Consider the following 19,255-nt stretch of genomic DNA (forward strand, 5'->3'; position numbering starts at 1 on the left):
ATGCGTAAATAGAAAAAAATATTAAAAAAATATAAAATGGCACCCCAAATCTGTAAAATGCACATTAACATGTTCTACTATGATTAACACATCAAATAGCATGATTAAAACAGCAAAACAACCATTAAAAATTAATTTTTCGAATTTTAAAAAAAGGGGCCAAAATTCATGTGTAAATAGAAAAAATATTAAAAAATTATTAAATGGCACCCCAAATCTGTAAAATGCACATTAACATGTTCTACTATGATTAACACATCATATGACATGATTAAAACAGCAAAACATCTAAAAAAAAGTATAAATACTTATTTTTGATGAATTTCTGAAAAATGGCCCACCGAGCTTTGATTCAAAAAAATCTGTAATATAATGTGTTTTGATCTCAAATACCTAGCCAAGGTTGGTCGAAATTAGTAGTAGAAGGAGTGAGAACAGTTTGGAAGCAAGAAGTTTCAAAAAAACAGCAAAAACAGAGCTAAAAATGAAAAAAAAAAGTTACCGTTACGGCCGTTACACCCCGTAACGGGCCCGTATCGGCCGATACGGGTACAAAAAATCGTATCGGCCGATATGGCCCCAAAACGGGTAACGGTTCGCACCGTTACCGTTACATATCGGCCGATACGGCCGATACGTAACCGATTTGGCATACCTTGGTGGAGAGGGCTATAGAAATGTTTCACAATGAGGGTTTTCGGGGTAGGAAGTTACTGGTACAGAAGGCCTGCTTTGTCTTGACAGTGAAGAATAGAGGAGGTAAGAAACCGGGTCGATTAGGAATGGGAAAGTAGTTCATGAGCTGGTCAAGAGGGGGGAGAGGAGGGAGGGGCATGGAAATGGATTTGGATAGAAGGAGTAGGGATTGATTAGGTGATTCACGTTACGTCGGAGGTGATTCGGCAGGCTTAGAGTTCCTTGCAATGGTCTATAATCGCATTTACTAAGAAGGGGGCTAACATTTTGTAGTTCAAAAGCTAACTGATCGAATCTTGCAATTTAGAGGAATGTGACTTCAAAATCAAACCCATAAAAGCCAACGAGGTCTGGATTAGCGTTCATACGGAGATGAACCTGGACCATCTTTTCTTCTTTAGGAATCTGCACAGGAACGTGCTGATGGTGTGTCTGTGGAGATGGATGGAACACTCTATGTTTGGTTTTGAAGACGTCAGATATTTGTTCTAGGGGATTCCGTTGGATCTGTGGTTTAGAAAGGTGTTTATTGAGGTGGGTTCTTTTGTGGTAGAGGCTCTCTCCATTGACGAAGCGACAGAAAAGGGAGATGGGGTTGGGGTGGCCCAGATTCTAATCAGGAAGAAGAAGTCATTGGATGACCCTAAATTAATTAAGATCACAGTAGGGGGGTGGTTTCTTTTAGGTGAGGGTGAAAAGGAAGGGGAGAGGAAGACATTCCAACATGGGGCAAAGTTTGAGGTAGCAAGAAGCTGCTGACTCCGTCGGGTAGCTATGTTCGTTGTAAAGCTTGGGAAGGACCATCAATCAAGTTCTCTGGTAGAGCACTGATTGAAGAACAACTGAAGTGGTAGGCAGCCATTGACATGTCTATGGTAGGTGAGGCGTTGGCGAATGAGATCTCACCGCTTGTTGTCGAGCATATTGCAGGAGTTCGTTCTGTTTGTGTTGCGTCTTAGAGCCTCTAGGCATGTGGTTTGGTTCCCAACCCTACCTCGTGTCTCTCTTGTGTGTCGATAGATGGCAATCCAAAGCGGGGCAAGTCACTGGTTTGGGTTACATGTCGGGGGGAGATGGCATTAGGCAAAGACGTTGCTCCAGAGGTAGACATGTATCTGGGTGCCAAGCCTGGTTCTTTGACACGTGCCAATTTCAAGCGGGATAGTTGTATCCCCTATATGTATGGAAAATTCATATTCTCCGGCTCGTGCCATTAGTTGCCACATGCAGGAAGTCTCAACCTTCAAATTCCAATCAATTAAGAAACCTTTCCAAATTCAAGCAGCAAACTTCCAAACCTCTTCAGTAGTGGAAGCTTATCTGGGCGTTTCTCGCACATATATTGCTCCTCTGCATATTACTGAGACGGTAGTAGAGAGAAGTGACTCGGAGTTGAATAAATGCGGTGAAATGGAATCATAGGTTTTCTAAAGTGAAGATACTTGAAGCCATGGCTCGCAGGATCAATGGGCAGATGCAGATGCATCCTTAGATCTGGGGGAATTGGACCTTGGCGCTTTGCTGGATGAGGCTGTTATCATTACGCCTCTTTGTGCCTCCAATGTCGAAGTTACCTCTGAGCTAGATGATCGCCTGTAGGTAGTGGTGGTTGAAATGAGCTATGACCGCCCTTTAGGTGAAGATTCTATATCAGAAGAACAGTTCCAATGGTCGAAGGATGTTCTTGATAGGTTTGGAGGATTGGTAGGCATGTTTTTTGGGGCCCGCAATGAAGATGTAATCTACTTCTATCAGTTCGTCCGGAACATACCGAAACAGAGATAGCATGAGCTCCAACATTTGAAAGGTAAGAAGTCTCCAAGGGGCTGGAGGGAGCTCCTTAGCCTCGAATGCTCCATTTATTATGATTCAATAGCAAATCAAGTGCGGCCAAGAGGGGAAGATCGAGGAAAGTAGGTGAACAATGTTAGTTCTCTCTTGGAACATGTGGAGGTTGTAAGTTCAAAAGAGCCCGGGTTAGGAAGATTTGTTCCAAGGAAAAAGTGGAGATCATCACGTTGTAGGAGATGAAGCTTCAATCAATTGACAGAGGTAATGTTAGATTCTGTTTGGGGTGTTAAAAACAAGTGGTGGGAATCTGTTGATTCAACAAGTGTTGTGGGGGCTATATTGGTGGTGTGAAATTCTGATTTATGGAAGAGAATCAATTTTTTTTGGGTTCTTTATCTCTTTCTATTCTCCTGCGGGAAATCTCTTTGGGTATCAATGGGTTTTCACTGCTGTTTACAACCCTAGCTTTAGTAGCATGTGGGACCAATTTTGGGCTGAATTAGATTGTGTTAGATAGAAATGGGATTTTTCGTGGTTCGTTGGAGGAGATTTCAATGTGGTGCGCTTCCTGCATGAGAAGTCGAATGAGGGAAAGATGGCCACTAACATGTTGAAGTTCGATGATTGGGTAGCCAGGCACGAGAGGGTGCACCTACCGTTTAAGGGAGCCAAATTCACCTGGTGTAATGGTTAGCAGATTCCCATTCTCTTGAGTTTGAACAGATTTTTTAGTCTCCATAAGCTGGTTTGAGAAGTATCCATTGGCGTGACCATTGTTTTAAATATCGACGATATTGACCGATACATCCCATGATATATCTTGTATCCCACTTGTGCGATACGAAACACGTAGGTAGTGCCGATATGTCCCACCTATTCAATCTAGTGAACATATTTGATTTTCGATTCATTTTTTTTTTTTTTTTGTTGTAAATCACATTAAATCAATGTCAAATGGTTGTAAATCTATTATTATTCATTGTTTCCATGAAAAATAATGGATTTGAATATTCGATTTCGAGATTTAGGGAGATGGGCCAAGTTGCAGAAAATTGGGAAAAATCAAAATTTCTCAATTTCTTGCAAATAAGTTGCAATCTTTGTATCCAAACACAACATCAAAGATGTATTGCTTGTGTTTCCATACACATCTTCTTACGTTTATAAGTTATATTAATAGAGTTTGAATATACTTGCATAAGTTCAGTTAGACAACGCAAATATTAGGACACCATACAAAGGAAACCCCTATTATGTGCACTTTTTTGTAATGTGTTGATTTTTAAGTGTGTATTAATTTCTCTTTCAACAATCCCTAAAGTTTTATTGAAAAATTCGACCGATTTCCCAATGTTCCAATGTTTCCCAACAATTGTGATACATTACGCGATACAACCAATATATCCCATGCGATAACCAATTTGTATACGTATCCCAAGGGTGCGATACATTATGTGATAACGATATTTAAAACATTGGGCGTGACATCGAGTTATGTCGAGACCCTTCTCTAATCATCGTCCGATAGTCCTCGAGGCAACAAACAAGAATTGGGGTCCCAAAGTGTTTAGTTTCGAGTTGGCCTGGCTGGAAATTGAGGGCCTTTAATTGTAGGTGATAGGTTGTGTTGGCTTTAGAGTGTGGTCCATGCTCAAGTTGCTGGAAAAAAAAATTAAAATTAAAATTTGGAAACAAGATGTTCTCAGGGATCGGGAGGCAGAGTTTGATAGTATGGCTATGGAGATTCATGATTTGAACCTCTCAGAAGAAGTTGATGAACTATCTCCTGAGGATAGGGACAAAGGTGCAGATCTGTATTTAAGATATGCTAATTGTTCGAAAGAAGAGGAAACTATATGGTGGCAATAATCTTAACATGTTTGGCTAAAGGAGAGAGACAAAATTCGTTACTTTCATAGTATAGCCAATGCCCGAGCCAGATGCAATTGTAGCTTACTAGTTGGTGGTAATAGAATTTTGAACAAGTGGAAGATTTGTGATGCTATTATTACCTTCTATGGCAATTTGCTTTCGGGAGTCAATTGGAATAGGTCACGACTCCACATCCTAGAATTCAATAAGATCTCTTAGGAGGAGGCCTCCTTCAAGTCGCCTTTCTTAGAAGACGAAGTTAAAAATGCCACCTTAGGTGGTGACAAAGCTCCTTGTCCTGATGGATTCCCTATATCGTTCTTCCAAAATTTTTGGTAGACAATTAAGACAGTTGTCATGGAGTTCATGACAATTTTTTCGAGTGGAGTTGACTCCCTATGGATTTGGGGGCTTCGTTTATAGCTCTTATTCTGAAGTTGGAGGGGGCAGATCAATTGAAAGACTTCCATCCCATAAGTCTTATTGGGGACCTGTATAAGATCTTGTCCAATATTCTAACATTGCGGTTCAATGCAGTCCTTTCCAAGATCATTGTCGATAATCAGGGGGCCTTTGTGTTATGATGGGGACATCACCCGCACGCACGCCGCCCTCTACACACATACACAAGGAGAAGGAGGGCCTCACCGTCGATCTGGCTTGATGACGACGTCTAGGGAGGGCCTCCTAGTTAGAAGACGGAGTTTTGGTTCATTAGATTGGGCCCGATAATCAAGTAAAGCCCATCATGGGATCTTATGATCGGGGCCCACTAGTTGGATTAAGTTCATATTTTAGGTTTTGATTATTTATGTTATTTAGAATATCATGAACACTTTAGATTTCTTTGGTTAGTTTTCGTTTTGGTTTACTTCATCGCCAAGTAATAAGTTACGCACATGGTGCGAGTTTTGGGGTATAGGGTTTTTCCTATAAATAGGCACCCCTTGTAGTTCTTTTAATTCATTGAAGCTTAATAAAAACTATGCATTTTCCTACTTCTTTAAGCTCTTGAGGTGTGGAAATCCAATTGGGTACGAAGCCCTCCCTTCATCGAATGGCTAAATACCGTGGTGTGAAGGCACATCTATCCCGATTCGCCCCCATCCTCCACCATCTCTATTCCTCATCTCCTACCACTATCCACGCTTCAAATCTGTCCTTGATTGCAGCCGTTTTCCTCTTCATAGCAGAATTCCAGATTCTGGCCCTGCAAGAGGGCTGAAACTTTGACGGAGCACTGCGCACAAACTGCTCGTCGGATCGCCACGAAACTTGGAGGTTTTGAAGCCTCCCCCCCCGGCTGACTAGAGCCAAGTAGGCGGTTTCGGGATTCGAGCTCCCTTCACATGTGCGGTCAACCTCTTGCGCACGTGCGTTAGGCCCGGGCCGCAGTCTGCACGCAGGAGCTGTCCTTCAGTTTAGGTTTCGTTCTTATTTTCCCCTTTCATACCTATTTCTCATAACCCTAACTCTAGATTGCGTGATCTCTACTTCGTTTGCCCCTTTTCTTACCCTAGGGTTTTCTAAATTGCAATTCGTGAATCCCTTGGATTAGAGACTGATTACTGTGCATGTGAGGATGATTTTTATTTCCCTTTGAGCATCGTTTGGTCCATAATTTTACTGATCCAGTCCTAGCCTGTGTAGGCCTGGACCCGCATAGATTCTTCTTGTTTGAAATTTTGTGTGGGATGTGGAAATTTTATGTGCATGTTTCTGAATTAGTTTGATCTAAAGCCTGAGATCTTGCATATCATAGTTAATTTTCATGTCCTGCATCATGTTAGGTAGACAGATTTTCAATAGTGCCTTAATCATGCACGAATGCACAGATTCTAGATACAAGCAGAAGAATAGAGGCTTGGTTTATAAACTGGACTTGAAAAAGTCATATGATCATCGATTGGAAGTTCTAGATTATATGTGGAGGGGTTGGATGAGGTCTTATGTGCAGTCTGCACATTTCCCCGTTATGGTTATTGGGGCGCCTCATGGTTTCTTCAAGGCTTCTAGGGGTCTAAGGCAAGGGGAGACCCCCTTTCGCCTCATCTTTTCGTGGTCATTGGAGAAGTGTTAAGCAGGATGCTCTGCAAGGGGGAGGTGATTGGTCTCATTAGAGGTTTCAAAGTGGTTGAAAATGGTCTTCAAGTGAGTCATCTTCAATATGCAGAAGATACGTTACTATTTTGTGATGTGGATACGAGGTTTATGGATTACCTAAGCAAGATTCTGGTTTATTTTGAAGCTATCTCTAGGCTTAAGATTAACATTACAAAAAGTGAGATGTTAGGAGTGAATGTTCCCCTTGACGAATTATGGCAACTTGTAGGCGTTTTTGGTTGTGAAACAGGTTCGTTCCCCTCCTGAGACCTGGGTTTGCCTCTTCGTATTGGGAAGTTTGCAAAGGATCTTTGGGATAGGGTTCTTGAAAAAATTGAGAGGAAGCTTACTAACTGGAAGTGTCGGTACCTTTCTTTCAGTGGCTGATTGGCTCTCATTAAAATAGCTTTCTCCGACATGCCGGTGTACTTCATGTCCCTTTTTAAGTGTCCTAAATCGGTGTTGGACATAATTGAAAAAATGGGGGAGGCTTCTTTTAGATTGGGGCCAAGGATGGTGACAAGTTTCATCCTCCTAAAATGGGGGGAGGTTTGCAAGGCGATCTCAGAAGTAGTAGGGATAAAGAACTTGGGTCTTACTAATATTATGCTACTCGGTAAGTGGCTTTGGAAATTGGGAACCACCTCGAGTGGGCTTTAGAAAGACATTATTGTGAGCAAGTATGGTTTGTAGGAAGGAGGTTGGATGGTCAAGTCTTCCTTTTTGTATTGGGCTTCTGCTATATGGAAGGTGATACCAGCGACTGAACATCTCTTTTATAGAGGTGTTGCTTTTGATCTTGGGAATGGAAAGTGCATACGCTTATGGGTTAATGTTCGGTGTGGTGACAAGCCACTCTAAGATTTGTTTCCTAAGCTTGTCGTGTTACCCTTGGACCTTTTGGTCTCAGTTCAGCAGTGATACTCTATCTGGGCCAATTCAGTTGTGTGGAGCGTTACTTTCCGAAGGAATATGTTGGAGGATGAGATTGTTGAGTTAATTGGCCTTTGGATGTTCTCAAGAATGTAGCCCCTTCGATTCAAGAAGAAGTCTCCATGAATTGGTCAAGTCATCTTTGGAAGATTCTCCATGTGCTCTTTTTACGCTGTACTATTTGCAGGACTTCGAATTTCTTCGCCTTCTCATCCATTTCACCATTGGTTTTATGGTGCTCCTTCCTAGGTGGCGGTGTTTATGTGGTTGGTGGCTAGAAAGAGAGTGTTGACTATTGACATATAGCTCTCTTATTCTTCCGAACGTTTGCCTTGTATGGAGAGCACAAAAGTGATTGATCACTTGTTTATTCATTGGCCCTTTGCTCGTGAGGTGTGGGGCTATTTCCTTAAGGTGAATAATACACCTTGGGTGATGCCAGAATCTGTAGACGCTCTCTTGTGGGCTTGGCACGGTAAGGGCGGTGGGAAAGGTGCTAAAGCGATTGGGGGGCTTCTCATCATGGCTATCTTTTGGGCTATTTGGAAAGAACAAAATGGGCAGTGCTTCAGGAATGAGAAAACTTTGGTCGAGGGGGTGGTGGGAATCATCAGGGTTTCATTTTGGCTTGGGCCCTTTATGTTAAAGAAGCTAAGGCGGCTATTTTCTTGTTCCCTTCCATGTTTTAGAGTAAAGTTGTATTCTTTTCTCGCCTTTGGGCGGGTTTCTTAATAAATTATTTTTGTTCTCTATAAAAAAAAATAAAAATAAAAACAAGCTCACACATTTCACAGTCTAGAACTAACATAGACAATAGTGATAGAATAATGCCTTTGAGGATCTTCAAGGGTGGCTAACCGAGGCGGCAGTCCAACTGATAAGGAGGGCTGCTCTTCTATGTTGTTGCGCCAACAATTTCATGATCAAGATAATACAACCCAGCACGTTCATGTTCTTCACCTATCTTCTTCTTCATCTTTACATCCTGGAAAATACAATGTGAATGATACAAAGTCACAGATCAATTAAGAGATTTGGTAAGCTTGCTAACAGGCAAAAGACTTGAACGAAATTTAGGGACATAAAAGAAAAATGACAATGATGGGGAGGAACTTGAATAAACAATACCCACTTTGTATACTTTGGACTTGGTACCATCTATGAAGAAACACTCATATATTAATTCAAACTTACGTGTTTATGTTCCCCAACTATATTTTTTTTTGATTCATTTTGTTTTAGATAAGTCTCTAATTTACACAAGTCAGGATCAATATTCTTTTTGTTTTGGTTGGATATGCATGCATGCATGTGTGTGTGTGTGTGGATGCACACTTGTTTGTATTAGGGAATCTTCACGTTGGTGGACCTTAACTTGTGGTCCAACCAGTTGGACTTTGATCTCTTTCTCTCTCATGGTGGTGGACCTCAACTTGTGATCCAACCAGTTGGACTTTGATCTCTGTGTATGTGTGTGTGCGTGTGTGCGTGCGTGTGTCACATGAAAGGTTGGAAGTTCCACTGGGTGGCTGTAACTTGTGGTCTAACCAATTGGCTCTCTCTCGCTCTGTATGCGTGTGTTTATGTGTGTTGCTCTGTGTGTGTGTGTGTGTGATGAATAGTTTTATTCATGTCATATTTGCTTACTCTGTTGCTGCTCCACGCACTGCAGGTCGAAAATGCAGTTGATTTCCTGAAGATGATTGGAGCATTAGATGAGAAGGAGAACCTAACAAATCTTGGTGAGTCTGGTATCTTTCTTGTGTTGAAACAGAAGGCATGCAGGGGGTGGTGGTGGATGGAGATGGACCTGGCAATTTGCTTGTCTTGTAGCTTGATACTGTATAATCTAACCTTTTGTTTTTGTTGTTTTAGGAAAATACCTGTCAATACTTCCGGTGGATCCGAAGCTAGGCAAGATGCTTATCATGGCTGCTGTTTTCCGCTGTCTTGATCCTATTCTTACAGTAGTGTCCGGACTGAGTGTTAGGGATCCTTTTTTGTTACCTCAAGACAAAAAGGATGTAAGTTCATGTGCAGAATGTGCTCTCCTTGTTTTCTCTGCAGCTGTCCTCAATAAATCTGAGTATTAGACTGCAGTTATTTTTAGGAATTTTACTATATAATGTTTAAGTTCACTTACAATGTTCCAATTCTTCTTCAATCTTAATAATATATTCTTGAGGAGGATTTTGGTACATTTGGATGCACTCTTGAATTGAATTTCAATAAATAGTTCCACTGAGAGGAAATGACTGAATTCTAATTACCATTCTTAGCATGTAGCTTTCACAACCTCAAAAGTATGTACAAATACTGGTAATTTGACATTTGGTCATTTCTGCTCCATTGAATTATTTACTGCAATTCAATACAATACATCCAAATGCAGCTTTAAGTTTTGCTTATATGACATTTTATTGTAATTCAATATATTATACATCCAAATGTAGCTTTAACATTTACATTATATGAATGTGCATTTTGGATCATGAAATTTGCAATCAACCAGAAGGAATAAAGGGAAAAAAGAAATTTTCTATGGCACGTTTGGTTGCACTGTCGAATTGAATTGCAATTATTAGTTTGATGAAATAATATTAGTTTAATGAAGTAGAAGTAACCACATTGTGATTGTTTGGCATCTGTATTGAGTTTGGGTTACACATCGCAAGCATGTTACTTTCAAGTTAGATTTGAAAGAAATGTAAAATCAACTTGAGGGCTGCCACTTCATCATTGCAAGTACTAGGAAACATAAGTGAATTGGGTCATTTGACTCATTTCCACTGGTCTAAACTGAATGTTCACAATTCAATTGACAGCTAATGATTTATTGAGAAAAACCAGTGAGAATTACTAATGGTTCTAACTTAAAAAGAAAAAAAGAAAAAATAATTACTAATCGTTCTATTTTTCTTATTCAGCTAGCAGGGACGGCAAAATCAAGATTCTCTGCAAAGGACTACAGTGATCATATGGCTCTTGTTCGTGCATATGAAGGATGGAAAGATGCTGAAAGAGAAGGCTCAGCCTATGAATATTGCTGGAGGAATTTCCTTTCAGCCCAGACTCTGCAAGCTATCCATTCCCTTAGGAAGCAATTTCAGTTCATCTTAAAAGACGCTGATTTATTAGACGCAGATGCTGGCACTTGTAATAATTTGAGCCACAACCAGTCATTGGTTCGTGCCATCATCTGTTCCGGGCTCTTTCCTGGCATAGCATCTGTTGTGGTGAGATATTTGTTTCTTGTAATTGTATTTTGGCGCCAACACGTTAATCCAAACATTGGGAGTATGATGTATAATAATCCTCTATGTGCAGCACCGAGAGAAGTCTATGTCTTTCAAGACAATGGATGATGGACAGGTTCTACTATATGCGGTAAGTGTAGGGTAATGTAGCGAAAACTGTTCGAGTATGATAATGTGGAGTTAAGAGTAAGGTTCTTTTTATTTTTCTTTTATTTTGTTGCAGTTTAGGACCAAGAGATTGGGGTTAAAGTTTTGGCCATCCAGAAAACAGAAAATGGAAAATATCATTGCGGGATTATTATGATAGGAATTATCAGTGATTTAAATGTCAATAGAATTGGCTAATCTATTTGCCGATACTATCGATATCGCATTTGGCTGATATGATATACAGGGAGTTACTAATTTCCCCTTCTTCCTGTAAAATTTCGCAATGTATCACCGATGTATCGTGATATATCGATTGGTTGTGATATTTTGCCAAAAACCCTTCATGAAATTCCCTCATAACGTACAAGTGATACATTGTGATCTTTTGAGTTTTAAGTGTGTAATCATGTCTCATTCAACATATCCTGAAGTTTTATTGAAAATTTTCATCATTTCCCAATGTTTCCCTAAAACAGTGATACATTCCCCAATACATGTGATATTTCCCATGCTATAATGATATGTTTCCGTACCCCAAGGGTTTGATACGTGCATTGATACTGATATTTAAATCACCAGGAATTATGCAGTCTTGATGCATAAGAATGCAACTAGTGTTTTGTACAAGTGGGCCTCATGGTTCGTTGATCCAGACTGTTGATATTATGGGATCTAGTGCATGTGGAGGATGTACCAAAATCCACCTGGATTTTGAGATCCTAGGCTTCCGATCTTTTCTTTCCTTTGGTTCAATTGGTGTAAATTTCTCTAACAATCTATTTGTCGGCCACTGTAGGAATCTCTTATCTGGGGTATTATTTGCAAATACTCCATCCAACGTAAAACTTATCAGATAAACAGTTTGGGCCAATTTTTACAGATTGGTGAATCAGGACAGCTTTCACCCTCGTGCATCAGGACTCCATAATTCATCTTATCATGATTGTCACTCTGAGGATATGTATGGTGTCTTTGGGTCTCTGGTTTGTACAAGTGGGACCAATATTTCAGTAATCTAGATAATTGACCTGATGGGCCTCACAATGGATAGGCAATAACCTGATGGGTCTGTTTGAAACCTTCAATCTCTAATTTTCAAAATGACAGTTAAAGGGGGAAAAAATACACTAGCAATCTGCTTTCAGTGGAAAAATGCCAAAATTGTTAGAATCTTCTCTTGTGGGAGCTTTTGGGGCAACGGTCTGCCGAGCCCATCAGATCAAAAGTGTGAATCACTGAACACTGGCTCTATGCTCATACAAAGGCACTGGCTGACGCATGATACAATACTGTCCATGCAGGGTGTATAATGATGATGCTGATCATCAACATCTAAGCCTCATCCCAATTAATTGGGGTTGGCTACATGAATCTTGTTGCTCTATGCTCATAAAAAGGCACTAGCCGACGCATGATACAATACAGACCATGTAGGATCTATAATGATGATGCTGATCATCATCATCTAAGCCTTGTCCCAATTTGTTGGGTTCAGCTACATGAATCTTGTTCCACCCATTGAGGGCCATTGAGGGCCATTCCTTTACTTAGACCATAGGTGACACAGGACCGATGCATGAACCAATTAACATGTGACTTCCAGTAGCTGAATTAAGATATTTAACAAAAAAAAAAAAAAAAAAAAAAAAACAAACAAACAAACAAACAAACGTCGCTATAATAATCACAAATATCATGAAAATCAAAAGAAAATCATGCATAATCCTAGCCTAAGCTACCAACATCGTAATGCAAGAGCATTAAATAAAAAGAAACTAGGATCTAATGGATGTAGGGACATCCAATTAGCATAGGGTATAGTCTATTTCAAAATAGAAAACCTAATACAAACCTAGGGTGAAAATTAGGATTTGGGTAATTTGAGAAAGTTGGAAAATTAGGAATTTTAAGTTTAGGGTTAGGATTTCAGGGTGGAAGAAAGGGTTTTAATATAATGATGATGGGAAACCAAAAAAGGGGCAAGTTGGGATTCACACGTGTGGCCGTACGGTCACGTGTGGCGTGGGGTAAATGGGTTTAGGTCGGTTAGGGTTTGGATTGTAGATGGGTATGAGAAAGTTGGGTTTGGGAGAAGAAGATCTGGGATGGGAGAATTAAGAACCCGAAGAAAATACCTGGATGGGAGAGAAAAGAGAAGGTGTGGGGATAGATGGAGACCTTGCACCTCCATTGATGAAGATTAGCCTCACACCAATATTCCTTCCAAATCGCATGGAAGTATATTCAAATCGCATGAAGATGAAAGAAGAAAGAAAGAACTTTTATTTCATTATTATTATTATTTTTAAATCACAAAATCCAATGGGAGAGAGGTCTCATGCTCCCCCTCTTTTTATAGATCCAAGAAGTTTAAAAAATTACAATAATCCCCGTCTTGTGAATCTTAACAAAAATAGTCATAGTCTAAGTAAAATCAACTAAAACACTCATAATGTGTGTGTGCGCGCGCGCGCGTGTGTGTATAATGCATGCGATCCAATGGCCCGATCGTCGTGGCTCTCCGATCCAACGGTCTGTATCACTCCATAAAGCAGCCCATGTGCATCTTCCCAGTGTGGGGTTTTCCAGATGCTCGCACATCATGGGGTCTTTAGCACGATCACGGGTACTCACCTAGCCACGGAAATCGGTGCGAATCGCCTCCTCTAATACATACGTAAGGGTGTACGTGACGTGATGTCCTTATCAATAGGTCATCGAGTCTTTTCTTGCTACTTGCTTCCACGTCCATTTGGGCCTTTCCCTTGCCCTTTTAGAGCCTTCAACTACTCACTCCTAACCACTGCGGCTCTTCCTCTCCGTTGCACATGACCAAACCATCTAAATCTACTCTCTCTCATCTTTTACCTATAGGTGTTACTCCTATGTTTCCTTGAATGCATCCATTTCTAAATCTATCCTTCCTTGTCGTACCACTCTTATGAACATGTTGTTCCTTACTGCCCAACATTTTTTACTGTTAAGCATGGATGATCTTATAGCTATCCTATAAATTTACCTTTCAGTTTGAGAGGTACACTATGATAGCATAAAACTCTCGAGGCACATCTCCATTTCTTCTATGCAGCTTGAATTCTATGGGCAACATCCTTCCCAATCTCTCCATTCTCATGAATTATTGACCCATGGTAAAACTTCTGGGTCAACAATCTTGACTAATTCATCGTTTTCAATCCTATTGCCACTAAAATTGCACTCTATATACTCAGTTTTTGTTTAACTAATTTTAAATTCTTTAGATTCTCGAGCTTCCCTCCATAAATCTAGCTTCATCTTTACATCCTACCTCATCTTGTAAATCAAAACTATGTCATTTGCAAAAAGCATACACCATGGGATCTACCTTGTTAACTCATTCATAACCACTGCAAAAAGGTATGGGCTCAGCGACGACTCCTGTGCAAGCCGACAATAATTGGAAACCCAATTGTCTCTCCACTAGTGATCCTCACATTTGTTCTTGCTCCCTCATACATATCCTTAATCATGTCAACATATCCTCTTGAAACTCCTTTCTTACTCAATACCTAACAAATATATCCTCTTAAAACTCCTTTCGTCCTCAACACCCACCAGATTAACTAACTAGGGACCCTATCCTATGCTTTTTTTAAAGTCAATGAATACCATGTGGAGATCGATCCTCCTCTCCCTATACTTCTCCATCAATTTGCATATATAAATATTAGGGGAGTCATTGCAAGAAGAAAAAGATGGAGCCTTGATGCAGGACATGAAATTCAAGTATGATGTGCAAGACTTTCAAGCTTTAGATCACGCTAATTCAAAAACAGTTACACAAAATTCCACATCCCACACAAAAGTTCAAGCACTTAATTAAGGGGAATTGTATGCCGATCCAGGCCTACACATGCTAGGGCCAGATCAATCAACATTATAGACCAAACAAGAATCAAAGGAGGGTAAATTCATCCACACATGCACAGAAATAATTCCCCAATCCAAGGGGTTCACAGATTTCAATTCAGGGAACCCTAAGGTTGAAGAAAGGGCATAAAATTGGGGATTTGAGTAATTTAGGGTTAGGGTTAGGGATTTGGGGTGAAAGAGGGGTGAAAGAGAGGAAAGAGACGAACCCAAAAAATACTGGACGTGTGGACAACAGTAATGGCCCAGACGCACGTGCATGTGATCCCAACCGTACGTGTGTGGGGCCCACTATTCAGAAAAAGGCTACCTTAGCTCTGGTCGACCAGGGATGAACTCCAAAACCCCTAAATCTCAGCTCGATCCCATGCACGGTTTTTGCGTGGTACTCCGCCGAAGTTTCAGCCCTCCTGCAGGGTTAGATTCTGAAAATCTGCTGTAGATGGAGAAACACCTGCAAATATTGATGGATTTACAGATGGAATGCTTGTAGGAGAAGAGAAATATGGATGGAAGAAGGTGGGGGCGAATCAGGATAGGTGTGGCTTCGCACCACGGTAGTTAACCCTTCGAAGAAGGGAAGGTTTCGCACGCAATTAGGTTTTCACAACTCAAAGAGGAGTATGAAAAATGCAGAAATTTTATTAATCTTCCATTGAGGGAAAAAAAAAAAAAAAACTACTAGGGGTGCCTATTTATAATAAAACCCTATAACCCAAAACTCGCGCCATGTGCGCAACTTATTACTTGGAGACGAAATAATAAAAAATAACAATTAATCAAAGCAATCTAAACTGTCCATGATATTCCTAATAATAATAATAAGTAAAACTCAAAGTATTAGATTATTTAGAATAGTGGGCCACGATCATGAGAACCCATGGTGGGATTTACATGCCAATTGGGTCCACTCCAAGGAACCAAAACGCAATCCTCTAACTAGGAGGCCCTCCCTTGACGTCGTCATTGATCCAGATCGATGGTGGGGCCCTCCTCTTGCGTACGTGCGTAGGGGGGGCGTGCGTGTGCACGTGATGTCCCCATCAAGCCTTCTCTTATGGTGGATGCTGAAGGGGAAGAATGAATCCCCTTTAAGAGACGTAAGGAGAAATCAAACTATTTTATGAGGAGGAAAAAATCCGTCGGTTGTTGGTGCATATCTGGCATTCTTTGTGAGCACTTCCAAGAAAACTACTCAAAAGTGAAGTTCCTTAGGAACTTAATGAGATATGAGGTAGTCATCCCCCATTTAAGCGGTCTACAATCATTTAGGGATTTACATTTGTTTGATTTGAAGCCTAAAGAGGGAGCAGAGGTAGCCATTTTTGGGATTGCTAGTAGATGATTGGTGGTCCATGTTATGCGTTGACCAAGGATCCTTTAGAGATGGGGGTTTTGATCACTAATTTTGTCTAGCAGAAATTTTGAGGGAGTTGGCAGATCATCTCTAATCTTGATTATACAGAATTGACAATCGGTGGTGCCTTTTCTTCGGGGGATATATCCTTTCCTGATGTACTCTACCCAGAAAGATGCAGGAAAAGAGAGAGTCAAAGATTCATGTGTGAGAAGGGTGACTGGGTGGGAAGAGTTACAAGAAAAAAACGCAGTTAGCTTCTGACTCAAGGTGTTGTAGGGAACCCGTAATTAGCTGGCATGCTATATGTTGGGTTTATGGTAGAACCACTATCCCAATGGTAGTAAAGTGTGTATTTCTCATATGTGGCTTGATTGAGGGAGATTGTTCTACCAAGGAGATTTTTCTCTTTCTCTCTCTCTCTCTCTCTGTTTTTTTTTTTTTTTGAACTACCAAGGAGATCAGCAGCTTAGAGATTTGGATCTTGTCACTTCATTCAAATATTGAAACCATGGGGAAATTCTTCAACAATGAACTGATGAGATCCATTTGCCAATGGTTTGATTGGTTGATACTTGCGTGGGAAGAGATCTAGATTCAAATATGGGAAATTCCTTCAGAGATTTGGGTTCTTGAGGTCTTGAGGTCTATTTATTTGTGTCTAGGCGAGGTGTTAGCCATTGATCCCTGGTTTGAGAATCGTGAAGATGTTAGGTTCCCACAATTGAGGATCATTAGAGAGGAGGTTGGATGGCGGAATCAGTTTAAATGTGGATTGGCAAAATCTTTGTTGCTACCAAAGTCCTTTGGGAAGATGGTTTGGAGATTCAGCAAGTTGTATGGTGAGAGTTGTCTCTTTCTCGTGCTTAGCCCTTGGTGTGCCAGAAGATTCTTGCATGAGGATGCTAGAAGATGGCGACAATGGTTCACAACCTTCTATATCTGCAGCCCACCAAATGCTGAAGGGTGTGGTTGTCCTAATCCTATTGGCTTGTAGCGCAGTGATAGTCACCTCTCAATACCATATGCTATGAAGGATGTGCATTCCGATTGCTAAGATTTTGAAGCCTATTCACGTGTAGTAGCACTTGCTTGTGTGGATTGTTGATAAAAATGCTGATAATTTGGTGGACCCGATTCAGTCGGCACATGTGGTGGAGTCAACTGGTTTTATTCCCATTCCACATTCAAAAGAGCTCTTTTGTTTATCTTCTTGCTGAGTGACTTGAAATCTGAGGTGAAGGAACCTCTTTGGGCATTTTGGTTGATCAGGCAGGAGATTTGTCTCAGACATTCAGGATCTTTGTGGAACCGCTTCCATGACGTCTCTTTATTCCCATGTCCCCTTTTGTTGGCTTCATTATCTTTAGTTGTGGAGTGGTCCTGAATTGATGGAACCCAGTTCATCTTGCAGCTATGCCTTATGTCTTGCAATCAATGCATTTTTCTGTGGTTAGGGATACTGATTTTATTCCTTAGGGAAAGTCCTTTCGAGGGTGATGAGGAAGAGGATATTGCCTTTGGTTTTGTGCCTTTGTTGATTGTCAGGGAAATGCCCGTTGCTGGCCACTCGTTTTCTCTCAAGGAGGAGTGTGTATCAATTCATCCTCTCTAGATTGTGGAGAGTGATTTGTTTGTCGTTCTTAGCAAGTTGTGCGGACCTTCCCCTAGGCAAGATCAAAACCCTAATTGGCTTGATCAACCTATTGTGGTCAAGCCTTGAAATTCTAACATGGACATTCAAAATTGCCTAGGCAAGGAAGAGGGAATCAAGGTTTGCATGGATTGTGGAATGCAGTGGATCAAAGAAGCTACGGGGCATATGTGAGGAAGCTAGTCAGGGTTTCTTTTGGTGATTTTGTGGCACCATTCAAGTTAGTTTAGGAAAGGGGAAGATAGAAACAGGCTTGAGTTCTCAGAAGGGAAGATGGGAGTCATCCGGCTTAGATTCGTTGGTTAGCTATGATAAAGAAAGAATAGCTCGCAGAGGGGATGAAAGGGGAAAGAGAGTTTTTTTTAGTTAATCATGAAGATTCTCTCTTGGAATGGGAAGGAGCTGGGTTGCTGATGCAGGATAATTAACCACTTGCTCTAAAAGCTCGAACTGTTAGAGTATGGCAAATTAATCCCTTTATCTCATAGCCCAGGCCCCACATTGCATGGGTTAGGACCTCGGCCGAACCCCCTTCGTGGGCCCCAAATCACATGGGCTGCCCACCCCAAGCATGTCCCTGCATCCCATGGGCTACCCCACTTGAGCCCGGTGTGAAATGCACATTAATCACACCCGGTGAGAAGTCTTGAACACGAGATCTCCCCTGTGGGCCCCAAATCACATGGGTCACCCACCCCAAGTGTGTCCCCGCATCCCACGGGCTACTCCACTCGAGCTCGGTGTGAAAATGCCCTTGCATTAGCTGCCATAAAAAAGGGGGGCCAAATCAAACATTTTTAAAGTGTTAGAAGGTTTAATTTCTTGCATTCCAAGAATCGAAGATCAAGCTATAGATAAGAGGAATTATCAACTTGTGGGGACGAAGAAGCAAACAAACATTAGGTCTCTAGAATCTAGATGCAACAGGTGTAGTGGGTAGCATTGTGGCAATCTGGAAATTAGACCTTTGGATCAAGGAGGATTGGTGAGTATGTATATTTTCAGTTGTCCCCATGAAGAATGCTAGTCACAACTTTAAATGGGTAATTTCCATAATAGATAGTCTGATTAATCTGGGTGAACATGATATTTTTTGTTAGAGTTGGACAACATTAGAAACCATTAATGGGGCCATAATGTATGGTCCGATTGATCCAAGTGAGCGTGATGCTTTTGGTTAGAGTTAGACAGCTCCTTTAAAAAAAATAAAATAAATAAAAATAAAATAAAATAAATAAATAAATATTAAAATAATAAAAAAATAAACCATTTGTAATAGCCTTAGTTCGTGGAGGGTGACTTCACTATGCTAAGGTTTTAATTTGAATGGTAGCTAAAGTATGAGAAGCACAAGGGTTTCTTAGATTGGGTTGATAAGAGCGAAATGGTTGTCTTCCTATGGTTGGTGTGAAGTTTACTTGGTCCAATAACCAAGATCTTCTGGTGTGTCCAAGTTGAATAGACTCTTGCTGCCTGTTTGTTAACGCTGAATTTTTGCACTTAACGCGGAATGAGGAAAATGTTCCGTATTTA

General features: G+C 40.8%; 1 protein-coding gene across 2 annotated transcripts in view; it reads left to right on the top strand.

Annotated features, from left to right (window-relative positions):
• Window positions 1–19,255, top strand: part of LOC131233244 (DExH-box ATP-dependent RNA helicase DExH3) — a 144,794-nt gene that overhangs the window by 114,796 nt on the left and 10,743 nt on the right. For both annotated transcript variants that reach the window (XM_058229890.1, XM_058229891.1), the window contains exons 13-16: window positions 9,068–9,137; window positions 9,271–9,419; window positions 10,323–10,631; window positions 10,723–10,782. In XM_058229890.1, the coding sequence (XP_058085873.1) occupies window positions 9,068–9,137; window positions 9,271–9,419; window positions 10,323–10,631; window positions 10,723–10,782 (588 nt within the window). The remainder of the gene's footprint in view (window positions 1–9,067; window positions 9,138–9,270; window positions 9,420–10,322; window positions 10,632–10,722; window positions 10,783–19,255) is intronic.

Source organism: Magnolia sinica, chromosome 18, assembly GCF_029962835.1.
Source record: "Magnolia sinica isolate HGM2019 chromosome 18, MsV1, whole genome shotgun sequence".
Taxonomy (NCBI): domain Eukaryota; kingdom Viridiplantae; phylum Streptophyta; class Magnoliopsida; order Magnoliales; family Magnoliaceae; genus Magnolia; species Magnolia sinica.